This window comes from Falco punctatus (assembly GCF_963210335.1).
Source record: "Falco punctatus genome assembly, chromosome: 7".
NCBI classification, from domain to species: Eukaryota; Metazoa; Chordata; class Aves; order Falconiformes; family Falconidae; genus Falco; species Falco punctatus.
In genome coordinates, this window is record NC_137587.1 from 27,990,301 (window position 1) to 28,015,112 (window position 24,812).

The following is a 24,812-nucleotide window of genomic DNA, read 5'->3' on the forward strand; positions in this document are numbered from 1 at the left end:
ATAAGGAGGATTGCACCTGGGACATCTTAAGGTAAGAAGTCCAGTGCCTTGTGCAGGAGGTTATTATCTAGCTTAGTTCTTGGCAAGGTTGCAGAGCAGAAAAACACTTGTATCCCCCACAACAGACATTCATCATCGCCTAGGGACCTGGCTGTCTCAATGTTCTAGTTAGACTGCCAGGCTCCAGTTTGTGATGCTATTAAGGGGAGATGTGTTCGTGGTGAAGCCAGTAAGCAAGCCAGCTGGATGGGAAAACTTACGTCTTAGTTATCCTCTCCAAGTGCAGTCTTAGGTGATGGTGCTTGCCAGGATCAACTGCCCGAGAGAATGTTCCTCCTGCAGAGGAAAGTGTACAGTTTGAAGGAAGCTATGTTTGTGCTCTCCCTGCTCAAATACTCGCCCCTTTTCTGAGATACTGTTACAGGGCACAGTAGTCTTTGGGTTACAGCTGTTCTGTGACAGCAAGCTGGCATATGATTTGTAGTAGGAGAGTTGCTTTAACATGAGCAAGGCTTACTGAATAAACTTGCTGTCATTAACCAAGGGTACGAATCTACTAACAGAGAGCCTTCACTTGCTTTTCATAGGTTGGTAGTGATGCAGCTGTTGTATAGTGCATCTGTGCTGGAACAGAACCAGCTCATAGCTGATGGCTGCGCCTGGGGGAACTGGAAATGGGAATGCTGCCTGTTTGATATTTGGTGTAAGTACGGACTAGGACTATTACCGGAGCTTTTCACAGCTAATTTGAAGGACCTGCTTCTGGGTACTGCTGACTTTATGGACTCTGACCTGAGGAATGAACTGAAGAAAATGAGTGTGCGGTGGTGCTAACCTGGTTCTGCAGTAAGAGCTCCTTAGGTGCAATAACTGCTATATAGATGGGATTTTTAAGATCAACCTGTAGCACAGCTGGCTGAGACTGTATTTCTGTACCACTTTCCGATCTCAGTAGTGTCTTGCTTAGGCACTGTGTGGTGGTGGGTTTAGCACAGCCTCTAGCTATGGCATCTCTTGAAGGTAAAACAGCAGTGTTGTCTTCAACCACAGAACTCATATTTGTGCTCTCTCTTGGTAGTTGGAGGGTGATCATTGCTTGGTGGGAAGACTAACCAGTTATAATAAGGCCCACATACCAGTTTAGCTCCAGAGTTAACCTAATTATTTAATAGGATTAAGCAAAAGCCTTTGATTGAAACAAAAGAACGTATTGGGCTCCAGTGACACTCAGTATACCCAGGCTGGCAGCAGGGAACCCTGCTGACCTTGCTGTCTGGGGCTGGCTCTTCCCAGGCTGGACTGGTGACCCCAGCCTAGTATTTCTCTTCCTCTGGCTGTTGCTTCTTAAAGCAGCATGGTCTGTTTTGAGCAAGGAGGTTGCTAGAGCAAATTTTAAGGAACTTAAAAGTCCTTTCTTGCAGGAAACGTAACTGAGCATGGGGGAGAAAGAAGAAGCAGGAAAGCTGACTTCTGAGCTGTCCCCCACCAGTCCTCATGTGTTACCCAGCTGTGCTGCTTCTGCAGGGGGGCACTTACTCCCAGTAGTGGGATTGGTCTGTGGAACTTCTTTCTAGCTTCTGAGCTCTTTGCTGTCAGACAAGTGAGAACTGAAGTTGCCTACAGTAATACAAATCTATTTACTCCCCGGGTCCTGCAGCACAAAGACCTAATGAGGAGCCATTGCTGATAAACTGCCTAATTTGCAGCATTAAGAGCAACCTTGTCATCTCTTCTCATGCTTTACATAGGCTTCAGCCATGGTAATTGAGCAGAGTTAACTTCGGATACAGTAAAGTACCTTTTCTCTGTGGTGAAGACCTGCCCTGGAGTTTGCTGCTTGCCCTCTCTGTATTGCTTGCTAGTCACCCCATGGATGTGTGTAGTCTGTGTGGGTGGTACCAACAAAAAACGGCATTCTGTTTTATCAGTGCTCCTACAGCTTTGGAAACTGGGACTGGTTGAAATCTTGCTTGTCTTGATCTTGCAACTGAATTGGTAGCTCGTAACCGTGGAGCAGACTCACTGATCATCATGCATATCAAAGCATCAGGTGCTGAGTTGTGCACAGGAAGCTTGATTTAATGCTGCCTTTTATATTGACCCCTCGGCCTTGGTCTTCAGTGTTCCTTCAGCTGCTTAGGGGTCACGAGGAAATGAGATTTTGTGGGGGAGGGAACTGGCCTTGTGAGCTCCTTCAGATAAGTGCATCCCTCTTTGCTGCTGGGAGTGGTAGCTAGAGTTGGTGTTTTGGTTGATACTATTAATGCAAAGTCTGTATAAATAGTGATGGAATTAGTAGTGTATTTGTGATTAAACCCCTTCTGTAATTGCTGATAGCCCTCTGTCACTCTCAAGGACATTTTGGTAGCAGTGGCTGTGTGTAGTGATGATGATGTCCTGTTTTGCTGCCCTGAATAGGCAACTCGGGTAGTCTGTGGATCACGTGCTTTCTGTGCGTCTGCTGTGAGATCCAGAGCTCTGCACAGGGTAAGGGTGTTGCTCTGAAACTGCCTGGAGGACCTATCACTAACAGCTGGTTGTCTGCTTTCCCCTTAGGTCCCATAAGTGAAAGAAGATGGGGTCTGGCTGCCTAAAAGTCACCAAGTACTTCCTCTTCCTCTTCAATCTCCTGTTCCTTGTAAGTATCGAGGGCACCTGCAGAGTAGAAAGGAAGGCCTGGACTAAAATTAGCTGGAAAGGTTTTTTTTTCTGGATGTTGGCCAGTTTGTACATAAAATTGCCAGAGTTATGGGAGAAGAGAGAGAATCCCTGAAGCTGAGGGATGTCAGAGCTGCTCTGTGGCTCCCAGGTATATTGAGCAGCTCTGCTCCCAGTACCCACGTGCTGTTTCCAATGCACACAGCTCCCTTCCTGCAGTTGGAAAGGAAATCAGGAGTTATGGGTCCTTTCTGGAAGGAGAGTAGTAACTGCTTTCTCTGCCACATCTGGAGTAGCAAAGCTACAAAACCTGCCAAGTAATGGCAGTGCCCTCCTAAATAGGCTGGGCAGGCTTCAAAGAGTAACTCAAATTTTTGTTCAAGTCCCAACGGCTGGTTTTGATTTTTAACAGGATGAATTAGTCCAGTTCCCCTATTTGAAATGGAGTTGGGAGGTGGGGGAGAGTGGGGCAGGCTTGTGTGGGGAAATGAGGCAGCCCACTGGATGCAGTTATGTTCGAGTGTGAGGCTCAGCAAAAGGTGAGCTCCTTTTGGATCAGAGTGGGTCTGGGAGGGCTGCATACATTCTTGCACACATCCTTTTGTGAAGCTTAGGTATTGTGTGTCATGTGGACCGTGATGGTACTGTTGGTGCTGCCCTCCTGCAATGGGATGGTGTAGTAGGGAAGCATAAGTTTTCAGCTTTCCACAAATGAGTGAGAAGGTAGTCTGTCTGATATTGTTACCCTTTGTGTGGTGTGTAAGGTGAAGAAAAGGGCAGGCTGGGAGGGCAGGGAGGGAAATGGAGCATAAGGTGAACACCGCTTTCTAGTCTCAGTCCCTGCACACAGCTCCACTCTTGCTTCCTGCATGACTGGGCTGCGCTGCTGGCACATGGGCTTGAACTTGAGGCACATCTGGATCTGGTTTCCCTTGGCTTACTCTGCTGGCTCTTTCCTCTCTGCTTTTTGCTTCCATCCTAAGAGTAGTTAGTTCTGGTCTATGAGTTGAAAGTCAGGGGTGCTCAAAGCATCCATGGGGAAGATTTTTGGGACGGAGGGAAGAGGAGAGTTTTTTCAAGTGCCCTGGATCTTTCGGAGTATGATGCGGTCCACTTTAAGGATAGGAAAAATCCAGATGAGTCCAGGTCTGACTCCTGCCAACGCAGGACTCCTCTGAAGACATTAGCATATAGGCTATCTTCTCTCTTGAAGAGGTGCTAAGTTACATGCTGCTTAAAAAGTAACTGGCCTACCCTGGCAAGCAGAGCTGCATTTGTTAAGGCAGTGTTAACTTGTCTTAACAAATTGAAGACTTAATGTCTTAACAACATTAACAATCTTGCTGGAGCCCAGTACCTGGGCACTGTCTAGTCTTCCTTTATCCCCAGGCCTAGGTCCAAGTTCATTAGTTAACCTCTGTACAAAAAAAGTTCAAGAAAGCCAGCCTAGCATGGGAGGAAAGGGGAAAGACAACAGCCTGCCTTACAACACTTGCTGGTTTTGCTGGATGCTCTCAGTGGTCATTGTGGCATCTATATTCCACGCTGCCCTCCTCTCCCCTCTCTGCTGAGCCAGGCATGAGTGGCAGGCAGCCTGTGGGGATTGCTGCGCTGTTTGTTGGACTGACCCACCTCTGTGCTGAAAAGCATCTTCCTTTATTTCACAAGGCTGGGAGGATGGCAGGCACTGAATCCCTCTGCAGGTATTGGGGAGGCTTGAACACTCCTGTCTGGGTTGCAAGTGATGGAAAGCAGCTGTTCTTTGTCCCGTGCACACCCTGCACCAAACCAGCTCCTCTGGTACAGCAGATCTTCCCCTCTCGGGGAAGGCTGATCTGATGCACGAAGCTGGGCCTGGAGAGTACGGGTTTTAAGGTGGGCTGTGAGGAGGTCTATGCTGATCAAAAGGGAGAAGCTGCTTTAATGAGCTCTTTGCGAAACCCACCATGCAGATGCAGCACGGGTGCTGTCTTCCCCTCAGGCTGCTCCATGGAGGTGAGGTCGCTGAAGCCACAGTGCTCTGGTGGGGAGCTTGATACTTCTCCAGATTGAGGATTTTGAGTGTGTTTCTGTCTCAGCTGATGACAGGGTTTTGCATGTGCCAGATGTTGAGGAAGATGGTATCCATTACTCGCTTGCTTCCATAGGAATTAGTTGATATGAGAAGCTTTTTCCGTTATGGTTGTTCAAGGTCTGAATGAGAGTGTGTGTTGGGAATTCTTGAGCTTATAGAATGTGGTAGATCAGTATTAATCTAGCAGAGAAACTGCTTCTGTTGAGTTGCTGTGAGTTCCCAGCACGGGCAGGTTTTGCATACCTCGTTTCCCAGAGCTGCTGAGTTTTGAATAGAGTGCTTGCATAAATGTGAATGTTAATGCTGATGGTGGAGCTCTGTGTCTGCTCTGGACCTTGAGCTGAGCTTCTGTGATTGCAGCCTGTGCAGGCCAGCCCTTGCTGTCTGAAGTATGATCTCCAGCCTTGCTTGTAGCTGATGAATTAAGCCTTTAGAGAGATGCTAGTGACTCTTTTAGAAGTTAGTTATTGAAATAGTACTGCTCTACAGGTCGAGGTCTGTGAGAAGGTCCCTTGCTGTAGCTGAAGTAGTTCAGGGACTTGGTATTTTGCAGTCTTGGAGCCTTACTTTAGGGAAGGGTTTGACCTGCTTTGATTAAAGGGAATAAGGTTATTTGGACTGCTTGCCTACTTGCTACAAAAGATACCAAACCCATAAGCTTGGAGTGTTAAGTTTTGATTAGAGAAACTAAGCTCTTACATCCCTACTTTCTTGGGTAGTGGACACAAGCAACAACAGATGCTTCTCCTTAAAGGGAAAACAGTTCTGTGAGACAAGTTCAACAGTCTTTAGAAACTATTTGTTTAGAATATATAACTGCCTGTCCTACTTCTGACCCTTCTGTAATTGAAGCAGAAGATGACTACCTAAAACAAAGTCTGGAGTTTAAGAGCCCTTCTGTTGTGCCAGGCTTAAGTTTCCCTCACGCGGTCTGAGTGTGAAGGAAGGCAGTGCTGGGGGAGGACAGCTGGGGACCCCTAGCTGCTCTTTCCAGAAAGGTCGGTCAGCTGCGTTGCAGCTTAGTTCTTCTGTGCCCCTCTTCGCTGGGCTCTGCTGTAGGAAGCTGCTGGCCCTGCCTTGAGGGAGCTGCATCCTTCTGGCTTGGGTGCAGAAGGGGATCTTGGTGAAATCGGGAGTGAAATCTCCACCCTCAGGGTGAAGGGGAGACATCTGTCCCCCACTTCAGGAGTTTAAAGCAGCAGAGCAGAGGAATTAAGTTCTATGGAAGGCAGATGTGATTTCTTCTATGGACGATCTGAAGCCAAGCCAGTGGCAGAAGCAGCCTTGCTATGCTGTGCAAACTCCTGAGGATGCTGAGCAGAGATACTATCCTGCTAGGATATATAAGTAATAAGTAAAAAGTAAATATACTGTTGTTAATAGGACAGTGTTTTCTCCCTGCCGTCCCCTTTTAGTGTTTTCCACAGCAACTCCTGGCAAACGCATGAGTTGTGGACTAGAGCAAAGGTCAGAGTGAAAACAGACCTTGGATAGCCTGAGCACCTCATAACAAATAACTTCCCAGAAACTCAGCTCGGCAGCCATTCTGTGTTTTGTCAGCAACAGCAAAACTTAGGTGACATTTCAGGGTCAGTGAGCCAAGAGAGATGTCATATACAGCCCAGTTTGCATCTTTAAGACAAATATTTTATTAAGACTATAGTTTAAATGTGAGACTGCCTTAAGCTGTAAATTCAGCAGTTCTCGGCAATACCAAGTTTGAGAGGAATTTTTTAGGCGCTGCGGCTGGTGCATGTTCAAGGGGCCTTTCTAGTTCGATCAGCAGATTGAATGCTGCGGTACAGCATGTTAGGACGTAAGGCAAGGGGAACTTTTGTTACTGACATTGTGTCTTTCTTTTAATCTTTCTTTTGTCTTTTTTACTGTGATGGAACAGCTACATACTTTCTGCAGCTGAGTCAGTCATCTTCATCTATCTTTGTAGATGGGAACTTGCTTGGTGATTTCTAATCCTGTCCCCAGAGCTAACTGCATGTTGTGCCCTTTGCCAAGCCAGAGAAGCTTGCGAGCAGCTTATTTCAGACTGTTGCTTTATCTTTGCTCAGAAAAGCTTCTTTGTATGAAGAGCTGAAGCATAGTGTAAACTTTCAAAATGTGGAGCCAATGCCTGTCCATACAACCATCTCTGCCAGCTTGCTTCAGGTGGTGGTTTGACATTTCCCTTGTCTCCCAAATGTCAGAACATTCTCTAATGAAGCACAGAATTGTGATTTTTTTTTCAGCCCTATTGGTTTATTTACTATTTCACTTCATCCTGTCTCAAAATCCTGCTGGTGTAAGAACTGCTTGCGGTTCATGTCCTCTGGAAGCATCTCACTTGTGCTTCTTGTCCTCCACTTGTTTCTCCAAAGTCTGTTTTAGATCTTTGCACAAGTGGTTTCCAGCCTTTGCCACTTCTGGCTGGCTGAAGCATATTTCAGCTTCTTATCAAACCTGCAGACTTATAGGCTTCTCTGCATAGCTACTTTATTATGGGTATAATGGTGTTCTCATCCTAATTTGGGAGCTGGGGTCATTTACATGCAAACACCTCACAGTGTAGTATAAAACATGGTGATACCTGGAAGCTGAAAAAGAGCATGCTCTTCCCACCTCTTTCAAAATGAGATGGGAAACTGTATGTCTTACAGTCTTGATTCAATGTCTGGATTCAGCTGAGTCCTCACAGGGGTATGTGTATTGCTCTACTAATCCTTGCCCTAGATAAATCTGACTGTGTGGTGATCAAGGCAGAGACTGTGGCTGGTGTTTCATAATGCTTGACTCTCTTGGTGGCAAGATGTGTTGGTTTGAGTGGCTGGGGTGTTCTGGAATAAAGTAGTGGTTGAGTCAAAATGCCTAAACTTGGCTTTGGAAGGGACAAAAGCACTTCCCTTAGGAGAACCTGCATGCAGAGTGAATGCTGCTGGTCTCTTGCATTTGTGGGTTGAAGCTGTAACATTACAACAGAGCCTGACAAGCTGAAGATTTCCTTCCTGGGAAGGTTCCTGCTGCCAGATATCTAATCCTTTGGCAGCTGGCTCCCAGCCTGGTCCCATAGGGTCAGGGATTTCTCTATTAAAAAAAAAAAAAATTAAAATATCTTTAAAATCACATGCTAGATGTGTTTGTTCTTCCTCGGTTCTTCACAGAAGCAGCGTACTTATCTTTTGCTCTTCTGACAGCAAGATTCTAACAGCAGGGTATCTCTTCCTCAAACTGTGTTCAGTGGTTCTCCTATACAACCTCATGTACTACTAAAATACTGTGTGAAGGACTGCCAAGCAGAACCTAGGGCTTCTGTGCAGTTGGCCGAGGCATTCTTCCTGGCGTCATGCTAATCTTGTTTACTCTGGGAGGAGTACCATGGGGGAGATGGGTGGGAACAGCAAAAGAATATTTGTTTTTACTCTGGAAGTATGGAGAACAGTGACTGCCTCTTCTTATTTGCCTAAACTGATAAGCCAGCTATATGTGTCTTGTTCTTACTCTTTCAGATCCTGGGTGCTGTGATCCTGGGGTTTGGAATATGGATTCTGGCCGACAAAACCAGTTTCATTGCGGTTCTACGTAAGACCATGTTTCTTCATCTTATTTCTCATTCTGAATTCACTCTAGTCTGGGGCAGTGCTTGACTATGATGTAGTCTGTGGATGGCAGTACTTCTATGCATGGTCTGTGACCAGAGCAGTAACATGGTATATAGCAAGATGGGGACAGGGTGAAAGGGAGCAACCCTGGAGACACAGCATTCCTCCTAGTCTTGTGGATTGCAACACTAGGGTCAGACTGAGTGAGACCATTGCCTCTTCACCCAACAATCCGAATACTTCATCTTAAACATAGGGACTAATATTTCATGCTATTTTCACTGCACGCTCTGTGTTTCCACAGCAGCTTTCTTGCTATCATTGTGTCCAAAGACCCCCAATGTCTTAGTGTAGATTTGAGTCCCCTGTGCTCTCACTGCTTTCTGTAATGATCTACTTCAGTTTGACTGTTTTAAATGCCAAAGGAAGTACCTGGTTTTATTGATGCTTCATGTACATTGAAAGTAGCCAGTATGTTTGTCGCTAAGCAGTAGGGGATGCAGATCTGAGAGGGGGACAGAAGGTGTGGATCCATACAGTCTTTAGTGCTCTGACTTCTAAAACATACTTGATTATACACATTTCATGAGACTTAGCCTGGCCATCAGACATGTTTTGTGTCACTGCTTGTGTGAGGGGCTAGCTTCCTTCCCCTTTAAGTCAGCCAAGAACATCGCCTTGAATCTTAACAGAGGCTCTGTTTTCTGCAACAATCAAAAAACTGAGCTGGCTTAGCAGAGCCTGGGCTTCTTAAGGCTGTAAGTGGACTCTCACCAAATGAGTAGCTCAGCTCCATCTTTCACAAGCTTTTCTTCCTTTGTGCTTTTTTCTAGAGGGGGGTTTTAAACAATTTTTATGCTTCAGTGGGTCTGGTTACCCATTGCCACTACCTCCAGAATTGTTGACTCTGACTCTGCTTGCAGCTCCAGGGAATGAACAGTAGTAGCATTCATAGCTGTGTTCCCAGCCACACTGATTCTGCAAAGGGCTTTATCTCTGAGGTCGTGCTGAACACTTCAGCCTGGCTTTGAAAGGGGCTGAGTGGAGGTAACACCTGCGCTAATGCTGTACAGATACTGCTGCCTGCTCTGCTGTGCTGTGGCATCTGGCTTGCTACTGTAGTACTAGAAGGACAAGAAGCACAGCAAGGGATGTTGGTTAGTAAAGTCGGGGCACGAGCAGAAATGCACTTTTAATACATGAAGCCAAAATGGAGTTTATCAGGGCCTGGTTATTTGCAGCACCCGTTACAGTCTGAGGTGTGTTAAGTACCAGTGGGCCAGCAGCTGTTCCCCCGGCAGATGGGTGATACTGCTAGTGGTGGAGGTACCAAGTCCCTAAGCTTGGCTCTGCTGCTTCCCATTTTACCCAGAATCTCTGCTAGCAGAGCACTGAAGTATTTAGCTTCCTTCCTGGAGATTTCCAGCATCAGCTCTTTCTCCCTGCCCCCTGCTTCCTTTCCCATGCCTTGCCCCTCTTTCCCTCTGCTTTAGTAACCCAGGCATCAGGGAGGGAGCTCGGCACAGCAGGGCACTCCAACCACTGCCAAAGGAGCCTGTTGTATTTGCTTGGCTGCCTGCCCAGCGCAGGGGAAAACACGGAACAGCAAACAGAGCAGGAGTCATCTTGCCAGCAGAGCCTTCTCTTGCAAGACAAGACATATTGCGGATGAGAAGTGCTAGCACGGCTTCTGTCCCCCTGCCACTGTTGCTTCTCCAAAGGGCCTTTGAGTTGGAAATACCTTTTACTTCCTTTCTAATGAGAAGCTGACTAAGCAAATGCGTTCTAGTACTGTGGAGGTGCTGCAACCCGGGCACTTGGATGCTTGCATGGTGGCAGAGCAGATTCTGCAGGAGAGAATAGTGTAATCTTGTGAAGGCCACTCCTGTAAGTCTGCTGCTTCAGTAAATGCTTTGCAGTATGAGCACCTAACCTGCACAGCAGGAGTCGGGACTGGTGAGGAAGGAGCAGCAGGATCCTGTTTTCCATAGCATGAGTCTGGCCTGGAAGCTAATCAAGGCTGAAGTGTCTGAAGTGACCAGTGTGGCAAACAGCTGTGGTTCGTGTTTTGATAAGTGATCTTTTTCCTCTCTTTGGCATGTTGTAGGGAAAAGTTTGGAAGCTGGTGACCTGCACCAAGTATCAGAACTGGGGGGAGGTATACGTTAAGGGGGAGAGCATTAGTCTGGATTTGGTTACTCTCTCAACCTATTTCAGGAGGACTTCGGTGGAGGCTTGCCTCCTGGGACTTCTGTCCAGGAAACTAAATGCTGAGCTCTAGGAACATTATTTATATTAACCGCTGGACATTCAGAATTCCCCTACGCTGTGCAGCTCACAGGCTTAAGAATGTCTCTTAATGATAAATGAGGCTTCTGGTTACTATTTCTAGACAGAGTATCTCTTCGACTTTTATGCTGTAATATTTGCTCCCTCCAATCCTGTTCTGCAAGAAATAGTCCTGTGACCAGCCTGAATGTAAGAGCTTGTTCTTTTTGTGGCTCTCGGTACTAAATGTTGAGTGGAAAGGACTGACAGCACCAGCAAGTCTGTCTGAGAGAATGCTTCCTAAACTTGGTTGGAAAACTGTTAAATGTTCAAGAGCATACCAGATACAATAGCAGGGGATAACTTGGAGGATATGTAGAAGTAGCTCACTTGAGCATATCTGTTTTGATCCTGGAATAGCATCTGTTTGCAGGGCATCATACACAGGTGCTGAAGCAGCCGGCAGTGAGTGCCTGGCTACAAGCCATTCAACACTGCCTTGTCAAGTAACCTGTCACATCATCTGTGCTTAATGCTAGCTGTAGCTCTTGCTTCATGTTTCACTCCACATAGTTTGTGTCCCACTGTTGACTGCAAGTGGCTAAGTAAAAACAGAATGGCTGGAACAAGGAATAGTGCATTAAAGTGAAAAGCTGAAACAAAAAGGGTTTTTAAGACTTGGAAAAAAACTTCCCTGAAGATAGTGAAGGGAATTGAAGTAAATAGGCAGTAGTTGTGGAGTAGAACATACTTTATCTTACTCTCACTCAGAGTGCATTTATGAGAGTTAAAAATCCAGTAAGCAGCTAACTTTCCCCAAAGAAGGTTCATCTGTTTGGAGTAACCTTGAGTCTTCCAGGCTCTGAGGTAATGGAGGCCTGCCACTGGCTTTGAAAGTCTTCCTTCATCAGAAGACACCCGGAAGCAGCCTTCTGTCTCTGTTCAGCACACCTCTGTGCAGTCCCTTTGTAGAAGACAACAAACTGTTATAAGTATATGTGGAGGCAGTTCTCTAAATGGTGAGAGCAGATGTAGTTTCTGCCAGTAGCTGATTTTGTTCCCTCTCCTGGTCCCTACAGAAATGTCATCTCCCTCCCTGAAGACTGGTGCATACATCCTCATTGGTGTTGGGGCTCTCACCATGCTGATGGGGTTCCTGGGCTGTCTTGGAGCAGTCAATGAAATTCGATGTCTCTTGGGTCTGGTGAGAGAATTCATGCTATGTTTTAGATCCAACCTTTAATACTTTTCCTGCAAAATATCTGTTGAATTGTAGCTGGGGCTCAGGTCTCCTGGGGATGGTATTTCTGCTAGGTTAACTTAAATCCAATTCTTAATTTGCACACATCAAATTCTCCAGCAGTTAACAGGTCACAGCAGCAGTTCCTCAGACATTACTGATGATGAACTAATAACTCTGCAAAATGAGAGAGGATGTCACTGATACTTTCTGCAGACAGTGGGTTGAGGACTGCCAACTGAGGAGAGATTGCTTCAGGTGACCCGGTACCTTGCCCCCACCTCTAACCCTGACTTCCCAATTGGCATCATGCTCTCAGTGGTGCAAAGGCAAGTATCAAGGGCAGTGAGAGAGAAGAGGAAGAGTGACAGTGTCCTGCTGTGCTGCAAAGTTCAGCCACTGTGGAAAGTGCAAGAGTTGAGAGAGAGATTGCTAGGAATGTCCTTTATGTCAGCACCTCCTGTCAAATACTTAATCTATTGAAAATTTTCTGTTATGGATGAGATGACACTAGCTTGTTACACCTCAGCCTGCTACTTTGTATTCAGAGCACATATGTATAGGTAACAAATTATGGCCGCATTGTGTGTCCTGATACTAGGAACATCTAATGTAATGGTAGTAGCTGCCACTGTTTAAAAGTAGCCTCAGATGTCAAACTTCTCTTAAAAGCAGTTTTCTGGTGAACCTTAAATTTAGGTCCTCAAACAAATAGCATTTTTTTAAAAAGGCAATTCACTTTAAAAATACTTTTTAAAAAAAGTTGGGTTCGTAATTCTTGCTACGGAGGCTTGGGGTAGGCAGAGTCCAGCAGATGGAGGTCAGAGTGGACTAGGAATGGAGTTGGGAGTCTGAGAGGGAGTCCCAGTTGGAATAACATACGCAGAGGGTGCTTGTAAACCCTCACCCTCCTGAAGTCTTCCTGTTGGCGTGATGGGAGAAGCACTGAAGTGCACTGGCCTGATGTAGATTCTTGTACTTAAGCTTTCTGCTGGGGAGGGCATCATCGACAGCAGAGCTTGGCTGCAGGCAAAGGCGTTGTCTCAATGTTGTGACTTCTCTTGCATATAAAATCTTACTACTACTTTGTGCTATTATGTACAGACCTTTCTGAAGGCTGATAGTGGTCATCTGTTCTCTTTTGTTTCCAGTACTTCACCTGCCTGATGGTAATCCTCATAACTCAGGTTGCTGCTGGACTGGTCATCTACTTCCAGAAAGAAACAGTAAGTGTTTCTTACCATGCATATTTTCCTTGGTCTTGGTTTTGGGGAACAGGAGACACATAGAAATTCTTTCTTCTAAAATAGGCTATAATGTTAGCAGACATAACTGGATTCTTCTTTCCTCTACCCCAGCTAGCAGTTTTGCTGTAGTTCGTTGCTTCTGTATCTGCCAGCCTCAGTAGTGCTACCTTCTCAAGGACTATGAAGCTGTGTTTGGTATGCAGGCTTTATTTTTGGGTAGTGGGAACAGTAAAAAGAAATTCCTGAAAGGCTTTTGACCACACCTCCTCTTGATCCTGCTACAGACTACTATTTGGGCATGTAGTAGCAGTGATTACTACCATGTTGCTTTCACTAGTGCCTTGAGGGGTTACCAGCCTGAGTGATTGCTTTTCTGACTGGCGTCCTCCTTGTGTCATCATGTTCTGTCCTTTCAGTCCTTTTGCATCTGTATGTAAAACTCTCCTTGGAAGATCTGTTGCCTTTCACCAAGAGCAAACCCAAGTGCCTGACAGTTTCTGTACTACAGTTTGAGTTTAAAGCCAAGTGGTTTAACATTTTGAAGTGGATCTTTTTGTCAGGAATGCAGTTTCACAGTGTGTGCTTCTAGAGCTTCGAGTAGGCTTGGTAGTGTAAAGGGAGTAACCTTTGAGCTACTTAAGTGCATTGCAACAGCCCATCCTGGCTATAGGTTCTCTGGCCAGGGCAGTGCCCGGTCAGGCCTCCAGCTATTTGACAGCTAAACTGGGAGCCAGATTCACACATTGGGAGCAAATTATAACTGTGGGATTGTTGCTGGTTTTTGTCCTGATATGCAGGTTCCTGGCACCAGTTGTGGGTACCCCTGCCCCTTGCCACATAACTAACTGTATATCTGTACTGCTGCACAGCTGTGCTTGCTTCCCTAAACCAACCCTCCTGCTAGGTGGTTACGGAAAGCAGGTGGTTGAAGAAGTTATGGACGGGGCCTGGTGGTGAAGTTTGAGGGCAGGGGAAAGGTGCCTGACCCCAGCATAGCTGATACGAGCTTTGTACAAGTGTCTGTGGGACTATGAGCAGCTGTTGACTGGGTTCCTTGCCAAACGTGGTGTGAATGTAGCTTGCTGTCTGGGCTGGCTGGAGCTGAAGGAGAAACTGAAATGTTGGCTAGCTGGTGTGTAAAGTTACAGCTTTAAACAAGCTGCTGATTCTCAACAAACAGCTCTGAATAATGCAGAGGAGGAGGTGTGGGGATGGGCATTTCCCTGCAAAGGGGAAGTGTGACTTGTTTGGCCATGAAATTTCGTACTGCCTTTGGTATTTCTCCTCCTGCTGTCACTCTGCTCTAGAGAGCTCCAGCTTTTGAGTTTAATTTTGAGGTTCATTTGAACCTCAGTTAGACCAGGGAGAAAATAAAGTGCTGGGGGTTATTCTGCACAGCCCTCAGAGCTGGCATGGCTGAGGTCATCACTTACACAGATCCAGCAGAGTCGTAGGGGAAGCTGGGCTTTGAACAGGTGCTCCTGTTGAGTACTCAGTGGAAAAAAAAACCCACCCCAGCTTATGGAAAAGCTCTTCTAGAGCTCATCTATTTCAGGGATGCTCTGAAGTATCTGCCTAGAGCACTAAGAAAAACAGGAAGGTCTTGGCCAGACCCCCCCTGCCCCCAGGTTTGTGGCTGCGCTTCAGTGATGCTATGCATGTCGCTCTGCTTCACTTGATGTACATCATCCCAGGGCAGCTCAGAGCACAGTGAAGCAAACTGAAAACTGTTCAAGATCCTGTCCCTAGATACCTATTGTGTTCATTCTTTCTGACTTCAGAAACTTGGTTAGATATAAACCAAGGAATAACAAGAGTGGAGGAATGGATCTTGGATCCAGAACGTTGCAAGGTGATACTCATTCCTCTGCTTCTTGTAACTGAAGTATTTATTTCTGCACTGCAGGAGAGTAGACAGGATGACAGGATTATTGTTGTATTCTTCTCTACCTGCCCTTCTCTTATTAGTAGAACAGATTCACTTTTTTGTTGGAATATCTGTTCCTCTTCAGTGTCAAAATCCTTCCCCACCCCTGACATGTGAGGTATGCTGCAATAGAGTTTGTATAACTGTAAAAGGCTGAGTCTGACAGGATGGCTGCTGCTTTGCCTCCGCCATGCGCATTGCTAGAGGAATGCCCCTTAAGACTGGAGTTGCCCAGTACTACTGGGAGGATGTGGATATATCATCCATTTCCCTGCATCTGTTGATGACTGAAACTGTGGGGTGGATTATTTTTAGGGATGACAGAACAGTAACATCACAAATGTTGCAAATGGCATTCTGCTTTGTGAGTTGAATCTTACTACTCACCCACATCTAGTGGATCACAAGCCCCTAAGTGTGTGAGAACCTGGGCAGGGTCTCTCTTGGCCTAGTTCATACAGTTCTCTGCAGCTTGGCTCTAAGTGTCTTGAGCAAAGGAGAGCTATGGTCTCTTGGGAATTGCCCTACTTGCTAGCTATTGTTTGCAGAAAACAGGCCTGTATGATTGCATGCAGTGACTTGTCTGGGGTTATGGACTATGCATTAGTTTCAGAATCTGAAGTGACTGGGAGGGGTGAGAGCTTCCTCCTGTTTTTTTGAGCATTTTTTTCATGTGCAGGCTAAATGCCAATAAATGCTGGGGGAAGAATCTAGCTTTAGGCTCAGACAGAGGGGCAGGGTAGATGACCGATGGTGTCTAACAGTGGAAGAAGCCTACATGATTCATTCTGTGATCAAGGCTGGAATCAAAGACCTGTGCTCTTGCCTTTAGTGTTCTGCTTTCCCCAGCTCCCTCTTCGGTAAGCCTGTGTGAAGGGGGGACTGACAGCCTGCTGCTTTCTGGCAATGGTCCGTGGCTTTGGTGCCTAGGCTTTGAATGTCATGGCTGTGGGTTGGTGGGTCAACCACAACTTCTGGCAGCAGGCTAGCTAGAGCTGGGAAGCAGCAGGAGCCCAGAAGGCAAGGGTAGCCATTTCTTGGAGCAATCATCCTCCACGCAGCACTGAGTTCTGACAGGCCTTAAATGAGTGAAGATGTTGAAAGCCTGCCTAAGTGTTCAATATGCCTTTCTAGCTTGTTGCTCTTCCAGTTTTCTTCTGCCAAGTTCAGAAAGGTGATCAGCTGCAGGTGCATGTGTTTCCCCTCGGGCTGCTCTGCCGGTTAAACCTGTGAACAAGCTGCCTGTGTGTGTGCTCTCCGGAGCTGTGCTATTGTTTGCTTAATAGTCTCCCCTTCTCCAATTACTTTCTGAAACACGTAAGAATGCCTGAGTTTTTCTTTAATTGAAATGCCTCACTTCTTGAAACCAGAGGTGTTTTTAAGACTTGCCTGTTCTTGTGTAAGAGTAGAAGAGCAAGCATAGAGCTTCCCTGTGCAGCTGTGATTGAGGACATCTAGTTCAGGCCCTGTCTCTGCTTGTGGTGAGGTCCTGGGCTGGAAATCAGAGGCATTGCCTGGGATTCTTGCAGAAGTAACATTAGGCTGCATCTGGACTAACAGCTAAGGGGCTAGATGGGCCCAGGGTAGGACAGCAAACCCAGCTCTCTTTGCCTCCCTCTGCTTGTGGAGCAGCAATATGTGGAAGGGATGAGGGTGGGAACTTCAGAGGTTCAGTAACTGATAAGGCTTATGACAGCAGCCAAGGCCAATCTCATTAGTGAGAACCAGGTCAGGTTGCCTTGATTTGAAGGGAAGGAAAAGGGGAAGCAAGGTAATTAAAAGGGGAAGAGCTAGACATTGTGGAAGAAACATCGTGCAGCTTCCATCTGTCTGGACTGATACAGCTGGTCCCAGTGAGCTGAGCTGCAGTTTTCCTAGGAAGAAGAGTTGCTGATGTAGAGAAGCTTCTCTGTTACACACAGTAGACACTGCTTCCTCTTGCTGTGTGTCCCTGGGTTTGCCATGGTCACTTGCAATGCTTAACGGTAGAAAGAAAGGGATAAAACAGTTTCCACTGATCGGAAAGATGCTGTAGCATCACAGATAAAAAAGACGTGGGATGGGTGCATCCTAGTGCTCAGGCTGATGTAACTCTATCCCATCCCTCAAGTAGTCTAATGACACTTCTCTTCAACTTCTTGTGGTCTGGGTCTGTCCTTAGCAGTAACAGCTGTCGTCATGTACGGGCTAGCTGAGAAGAGCTTCAGGAGGAGGTGGGAGGAAGATGGTGAAGGAGTCTGGGTGGTAGCTTGCACCTCTCATCAAACTGAAAGGTGTAAGTATCACTGGATTAGGAATGGGGGTGAAGGGATGATTTGATACACCTGAGCTTTGTGATAACTGTTAATGAGCAGTTTAGATAGTTGTAGTACTTCCTGTCTTAATATAGACTGCTGTATGTCAGAAAACCTAGCTGTATAGAGGAGCAGAGTGACTCATACTTTCCCTGAGTGGTGGAGATGAACTGCAGTGACTGAGATTCTGGACCAGAGTCTCGCTTACAGTGCAGAGTTAGAAATATATTACCTGTGAGTACTTCAGGCAATGTTGTCTTTCAGCTTGCGCTTATTTTTCACTTCTGTCTCATCTGGGGCAAGCAGCAGTTGTTCAGCCTCTGTCTTACCAAGGTAACCATACCCAGTTCTGTTTCCTTATTGCTTATCAGGTTTGTAGCTCTTCTCTGTGCCTGGGCAAGGACTTGCTTGGAAGTACCGATGCTTTGGCTGTTGCAATGCATAGCGCATAGCAAAGCTGCAGTCTTGCCTTCCCTTTAAGACTGAGTCTGTATGTATCAACTTACCTGTACCTGTTACTTTTTGCAGTTAGCTTTTTTTGAGCGACTGAAGCTGCGTATATGTACCCTAAGCCCTAAAGAAAAGGCTACAAGGAATTGACTAATCTGTCTTGCCTTTCTTCATTGCCAGCTGAAAGAAGAGCTGTCCCACATAGTTGGAAGTCTGATTGAAAAGTATGACCCTTTGAATGAGGATGAGAGGAACTTACAAGATGCATGGGACTATGTGCAAACACAGGTGAGTCACGGGGTGCAGCAAGAGGCAGATGATGCTATTTGTCAGTGCAGTCAATGGCCTTTAAAACTAGGCTGAGGACAGGGGAATGGGTGTTGCAGGAGGCAGTACTATAGCACATTGATCTGGCTGATCTGCAAAGTTGTCTGTGAGGCTGGGTGCCTGCAGACTAGAAAACCGTGTTGCTTGCTATTGCTAGGTGAGATCCTGAACCATTCCTGCATACTGGCTGTTAGGACTAGCTACTACTGGCTGCATAGCCTAATATGTGTAGCCTATCAAATGCCTCTCCAGCACTTCTTGTCTGCAGGGCCTCCGGAACACTAGCCTGTGTGAAAGCCACAGTGCATACTATTTTTGCAGCAAGTAAGGTCCCTAGCTTATTGCCAGGCAAGCCAGCAGCACTGCCTGCCTTACTACTTGGTACATGTTGCTTGCTTATTGTGATGGCTCTTCTGCAAGTGTCAGTGTTCTTGGGAGCCATCCAGCTGCCCATGGTTTCTGTTTTAGCTTCAGGGTCAGCGCTTGAGCAACTAGGTCAGTGTTCAGGCACACTGGAGTCATGATAGCTGTTTACTGCCAAACCACAAGCTTGAGAGCTAGCTGGCTGTTGTGGTTAAGTACATGCCCAGCATGGGACTGATGCGTAGTAAGTACAAGTAATAGCATTTTTCTTCTATCTGTTCTTCAGTCTGCAAAACGCTGACCTGCAGTATTGCTGCTCCTTGGAGACAGAATGGTTTATTTATGTTTTTTCACTGTAGTTGCATCTCCTTGGTAGTGGACTCAAGAGAAGCCTCAGTCTATTGTGGAGAGAGGATCCTGTTTGAGCTTTTCTTTAATGTGGAAACGGAAGAAGGCATCTTTGTAGAGGTGAAGAAGTCAAGTGTTAGGAGTGTAATTCCCCTTATGCACTAGAGTTAGCATTTGAAAAGGGGTGGGTCCTCTGTAGACCAGTCTTGGAGTAAAAAGTCCAAACCTCTGTGAGGCAGAGGTAGTTTGTTCTGGAGGCTGGGTCTTCGACACTTCTTTGGAAACCAAATGCTTATCCTGGCGTGGGTGTTCAGCTGTTTGTACTTCTCATGTCTGTTACGTCAGACTGAAACATTACTTTTCTGAGCAGAGGGGGATTTTCCCTAAACTTCCACCTCAGGTTTGATAGCCTTTCTGCTCTGTACCACAATGCAAACATGGATCCATTCTTAAGATCTTAGTCTTTGCTGGACTTCCCGATGTGCTTTCCCCTCCAGCAATTGCAGTTTTATCACGTGGCTGTATAGGAATGTAAATGTTTCTTCAGACGGAAAATTTTTCTCATCCCATCTTCCAGCCAGTCCCAACTGCAGTCGGGCGGGTGGGAATGCAGCAGGACTGGCTGGGGCTCGGCGGCATGTCAACGCCATCATGTGGTGGCTGCTGCTGTCCCCCGGGGGCCACAGCTCAAATCAGCAGTACCTTGCAGTTGGGAACCAGATAACGGAAAGCTCCTGCTTTGTGTCTGATCAAAAAATGTGTGCTACTGAAAGAAAAAGAAAGTCTCAACGTTTAAACCTATGTGAGTGGCATTGCTAGAGGAAGACTAGAAGATTAGGTAGGAATCCTTTTGAGATGTCTGTGAATACATATGTTGTCAACACATTAATTTCTTGCCTGCCTTGCTTCTCCCTCACCAAATCAATCTGCTGATGATGAACTGGAGGGACTGAAATAATCCTCTCAAATGTGTCATACAGGACAACCGCCCTCCTCCAGCTGACCCACTAGCAACATCTGTTTTGCACTTTTACCTCTGTCTAGCATTGTTACTTGGAGATGAGATGAGCTTTGCTAGTATTTAATCTGCAAAGATTAATGAAAATTACTCTAAAATCGATGTCAAGCTGTATGGCCCGCTGAAATCTGCAGCCTCATGCAGTCAGGCTGGTGGAGGAGTCTTATTCTGACATAACTGGTGTGCTAGAACTTTAGGGATGACCTGTGTATATTATAGTCTACTATTCTCTTAAGTCTTCTAGAAGTGGTCCCTTAATTCTTGTTTTGTTGGCAGAGTGATCCTTTGCTAGGAAGTAATGCCCCATCTTCCGGACAGCCCCGTGCATAAGTTATCATCTGGTAACCAGGGTGATGATCTAACATAACTAATTCATGCAAACTTTATGGCCTGATGGGTTTTGTTACATGGAGAGCTCCTGTACTTTCTGCCTTCACTGCCTGTTAGTTTTCACATGTGGTATGTTTCCAGTGCAAAATTTAAGACCGTGATGATCTCTCTCTGCTTATTAGATCGCCTGTTGTGGCTGGACTGGAGCAAAGGACTGGGAAAATAATGTGATTCTTATCAACCAAAGCATGACTGCGTATCCCTGCTCCTGCTCCAATAGCTCCAAGGACTTCCAGGTAGATAGCGGTTTTTGTAATCTGGACGGCTCTGTCAATGGCACTGCAACGTCTGCTGAGTGGCCTGTTCATGAGCAGGTGAGTGGGTCTGTCTGGACCCTGTGAAGCTTCTACTGAAGTCACCATCTCTTTGTTCCTTTGGGAATTATTTAGAGGACTTTCTTCACATCAGTATTGCTTGAAGTACCTGTGGAAATTTGGACGGGGGAGGACAAGGGATCCTGTCCTTTTCTGCTAAAGCGTCTGTGAAACTTGGTGTGGCATGTAACAGGGATAATCCCTGCATGCACATGGAGATGTGTTACGTATTTTTCAGTCTTGAGATACTTAGATTTGTGCTTCTTTCTCTTGTGACCTTGTTTTCTCCACAGGGATGCATGGATGGTGTAGAGAAATGGCTGAAGGACAACCTTGGTGTCATTCTTGGAGTCTGCACTGGTGTTGCTGTTATAGAGGTAAGTCACACCCTGATGTGAACCATACTGTCTTACCGTGGAGACTCTTTAAAAGGCAAAGCTATTTTTTCAAGTAATAGACACCTGGTTTAATGGCAGTGCAGATCTAGCCCTTGGTTCTCTCTGCCTGGAGCTTTGAACTGCTGCTTTCATTGGTTGGATTAAATGTTTAACAAAGCCCTGTCTACTTGCGATTCCTGCTGTTGCATCTGATGCTTGGCAATTTACTGTGTGTGTAACCAGGAAGAATGAGAGAAGCAATGCCCCACTAGTGAGATCCCACTTGTTGCCTTGAAAAGCCTGTAACATAGATTCCAGGTGAAGGCACATGTTTTTGCGGCAAAATATTTTTGTCATCCTGATTATTGCGTTTTCCTTGCATTGGGGACTGACTGTGTTCAGCTGTATGGCTTCATTAAAAGACCACTGTATTCTGCTCCCCTGTATCATCCTTTCTCCCTGCCTTATCTGTCTGATTGCTGATTTTTGTTCCCATTCCTCATTATTTATTCCAGCTGCTGGGGATGATACTGTCCATTTCACTTTGCAAGAACATACACAGCGAAGACTACACCAAAGTGCCCAAGTCTTGAGTTGGCTGACTCCAGAGCTACGGCACCACAGAGAAAGGAGCAAACAGAACATCCCTGTCTCATACCCAGACTGTCCAACCATTGACCATTATTCCTGTGACATCCCATTTCTGACACAACTCTGCTAAGAACTATTAGAGCTGCAATACAGCCTGATTTTCTGGCAATAGGGCCCTTGGGCCACTTGCATCCTGCCTCTGGATTATTTCTACTTCAAGAGCAGAACTTGACTATCTCGTATCACATGAGACACTGTTTAACCCAAGGGGACAATACTTTTGCTGCCTGCTCCATGTTAATACTATCCGTATCTCCATTCTACAACCCACTGCGCCTAACATACAATAACTCCTCTCCCACCTCGTTCTCCTCCCACATATCTTTCCCCCTATCCCCAGAAGTCCCATCTGTGTCCCATGAGCCAGGATTGCTGTTGAGATGCCAGTGCTTTGGTTGCTTTGTCTACTTCACTGACTTGTGGCAGTAACTAGTTATGCTTTATAGGCCTTCTCTTACCTTGCTGCAGTTAACCTGATTCTGCTCCCACTATGCATTTTCTAGCCTAGGCTGTCATCTGAACTATGGAGTGCTACCCTCATACTTGTTTCTCCTGCTTCTGGAGTCAGCTACACGTTGCCTTCAGCAGAGTTCTTCCCTTTAAGTGTGGTGAGAAGCTGCCAGGAGGGAGCCAAGCCTACGTGTTCTTAATGTGGCATGGGAGATTGCGGTGGTAGTGCTCAGCTGCTTCTGGAATGGGTCCCTTGGGTTCTGGATTTAACACTTACATGTTTCTCCCACTTGCCCCTTTACCTTTTCCTCTTCCCCCCCTAGCACTGCTACGCTGACTCCTGTCAGCTTGGAAGCACTTCAGAGACTGCTGCATAGTGTGGACCCAGCCCCAGGCTGTCTCTGCTGGTTGCATTCTTGGGTTGCCAACTTTTATAGAGGTTACAATTCACTTGATTCTTCCGCTGCCCCTTTTATGAACGTAAAATTTGTTAGCTGTGGGTTTTAATTATGAATATGGAGGGATCTGACTGGATTGCTGTAGCTGTATATTGGAGATAGCACTGCTACCAGTGCCCAGGTTAGGTTCTGTATTTTGGACGCAAAGATAAGCTGCTTCTGACTCCACTGTGGTCTGGAGCCCTGACTGCATCCTGAGCTCTTCTCAAGTACAAGCGTTGCAGCAGATAAGTAGCTGGTTCTGCAGTCGTGCAGGTGAGTGGTTTCTGTACCTAATGGCTGGGCTGTTTGCTCTATTCAGCCAGCAGCAAGGGGTGGTGTAGAGCAGAAGTAGGAAACTTATGTGAAAAACTGCCCCATCTTCTTGGATAAGGGATCTCTGTGCAAATCCTCAGTCTTAGAGGTGGCTTGGGCACAACAGATTTCCTGCAGAATCACTGTGACAGCAGGAGGTTGTATGAGAGCAAAGTGGATGGTCCTTGCCTGAGACCTGATACGAGGTACTTGGTGAGAGAGCCTTTGCCTTACAGAGGTGGTCCCAGGACTGTCTGTTGTCAGGGGTGGAGTTGTAGAAATAATCCTAGTAGCAGTTCCAAGGGATGGCTTCACTACCTGCTCAGTTTTCCTTCTGGGAACAAAGGCTTGCATAGGGGACCAGGGCTCCAGCAGTGGATCCCTGTTCTGTCCTGATCTGTGGGCACAGCAGTGATTAGGGAGAAGTAGATGTCGCAGTAGATGGGCAACTGGTTTTTATGGAGGTCTGATAAGGCTTTCCTGTTCTGAGACACCTGCACGCTCCTGCACAGATCCTTCAAGCTGACCTTTGCTATAGCGGAAGGCACCCTTCTTAGCAGTAAAGCTTGCTAGCTTTTGTAGCACAGTCTATTCTCTAACGTGTTCTTATTTGTAAGATTCTTGTTCAGTTACAGACGCCAATGCTGAGCAGCAAGTAAAAAGGAGCCAGTGCTGGGTTTCCTTTTTGTTTTTTTGTCTGGTTTTGGCAACATCTTCCTACTGGAAGAAATGCATGTACAGATATAAAAGTCTAGAAGGTGAATATTTCTGTAATAAAGACTTTGCTAAAAAAAGATATATATGCCTATTACTTGTGCATTGCAGTGGTTTCTCCTTGCTTCCTCTCCACCCCCTTCTACTTTACATACAAATCACTGACACCTTGTTTGTTCAAGGTAGTGAAGGGTCTGTCAAAAGCTGTTCTGAGGCCCATGTGTGAGGTCAGTGTGGACTGTGGAGATACTGACCAGCAGATGGAGGTGGCAATTTTACTAGGCTATATTCTAGAGTAAACTTTGCCTCGTTTTGTGAAATATACCTGTCGTAGGGTGAGCTGACTGAGTGGAAGGTCTTTTGAATTACCTGCTGTTTCCTAAGCTAAATGATCTCTGTGTTTGAAGATGTCACTTCAAATCTGTACAGTCTGCACTATCTGAAGTCATAAACCACAGGGACTTGACTGACAAAACAGAAGCTTGCTGTGATGCCCACAGTACACACAGCTCTTGCTAGCTTAGCTGGATCACTTTTTCCTCTTTCAACTCACCCTCATTATGTTCCTGTCTCCAGGCTGCTATTTCAAAAAAAAAAAAAAAAAAAAAAAAAAAACCAACCAAAAAAATCTTAGCCCCTGCCCAGCCACTGTGAGGAGGAAGAAAGTTGCCATTTTTGTAGGTTATGCAGCCACACACTGGGCTTGACTGTTTGAAAAGCTCCTGAGAAGCACATATAGCAACTGTATAAATCATCTTACTTCCCTCAGCTAAGCAATTGAGAAGCAAATAGGAGCTGGATCTGAAAATCCCTTCAGATCCTGCTCCGTGGTGGTGTTCCTGGCCATTTAAAACGGCTGTCCTTAGAAGGACCTACGTTAGTGTGCTGATGGAGTCAGGAGCTGTTGCTTTAGGAAGTAATAAGCATGACCTGTCCTCATACATGCTTGAAGAGACAGAGAAGGTGCTGCCAGCAGATACTGGTAGCAACCAGTCTGAAATCAAGACTTCGGTTACCCTGCCCAGCTGAGTGCAGAGCGAGAGGTGCTTAAATGGATCCTGGACTGGACCCACAGCAGCGTGCAATGATGGTCCTGATCGGTGAGTACAACGTGTGCCTTTAGGCTGTCCTGGGCTGCGCTTGAGGAGAGCCTGGTTCTTGGTCATATGGGTTCTCCCCTCTCTCTGGCTGGTTTCCCAGATAAACCTGCTTTAATCGGGTGGTGATGCTTTCCCAGAGCCTCACGATTTCGAGCGCCGCACTTCATGGCAAAGCTGCCAAACCCAGATGGCTGCTGGGTGGGGACGGGCACTGCTGGTTCTCCTTCAGCCTGATGTGGAGGTGGAAGGAGGAAGGAGGA

General features: G+C 46.3%; 1 protein-coding gene across 2 annotated transcripts in view; it reads left to right on the top strand.

The window, feature by feature from the left end:
* The window catches only part of CD82 (CD82 molecule), a 41,125-nt gene extending 17,589 nt beyond the window's left edge, over window positions 1-23,536 (top strand). For both annotated transcript variants that reach the window (XM_080395904.1, XM_080395905.1), the window contains exons 2-9: window positions 2,557-2,638; window positions 8,230-8,302; window positions 11,670-11,794; window positions 12,982-13,056; window positions 17,929-18,036; window positions 20,317-20,508; window positions 20,802-20,885; window positions 21,401-23,536. In XM_080395904.1, coding sequence (XP_080252030.1) covers window positions 2,576-2,638; window positions 8,230-8,302; window positions 11,670-11,794; window positions 12,982-13,056; window positions 17,929-18,036; window positions 20,317-20,508; window positions 20,802-20,885; window positions 21,401-21,478 — 798 coding nt within the window. In that variant the 5' untranslated portion in view covers window positions 2,557-2,575 and the 3' untranslated portion in view covers window positions 21,479-23,536. The remainder of the gene's footprint in view (window positions 1-2,556; window positions 2,639-8,229; window positions 8,303-11,669; window positions 11,795-12,981; window positions 13,057-17,928; window positions 18,037-20,316; window positions 20,509-20,801; window positions 20,886-21,400) is intronic.
* Window positions 23,537-24,812: the final 1,276 nt, after the last annotated feature.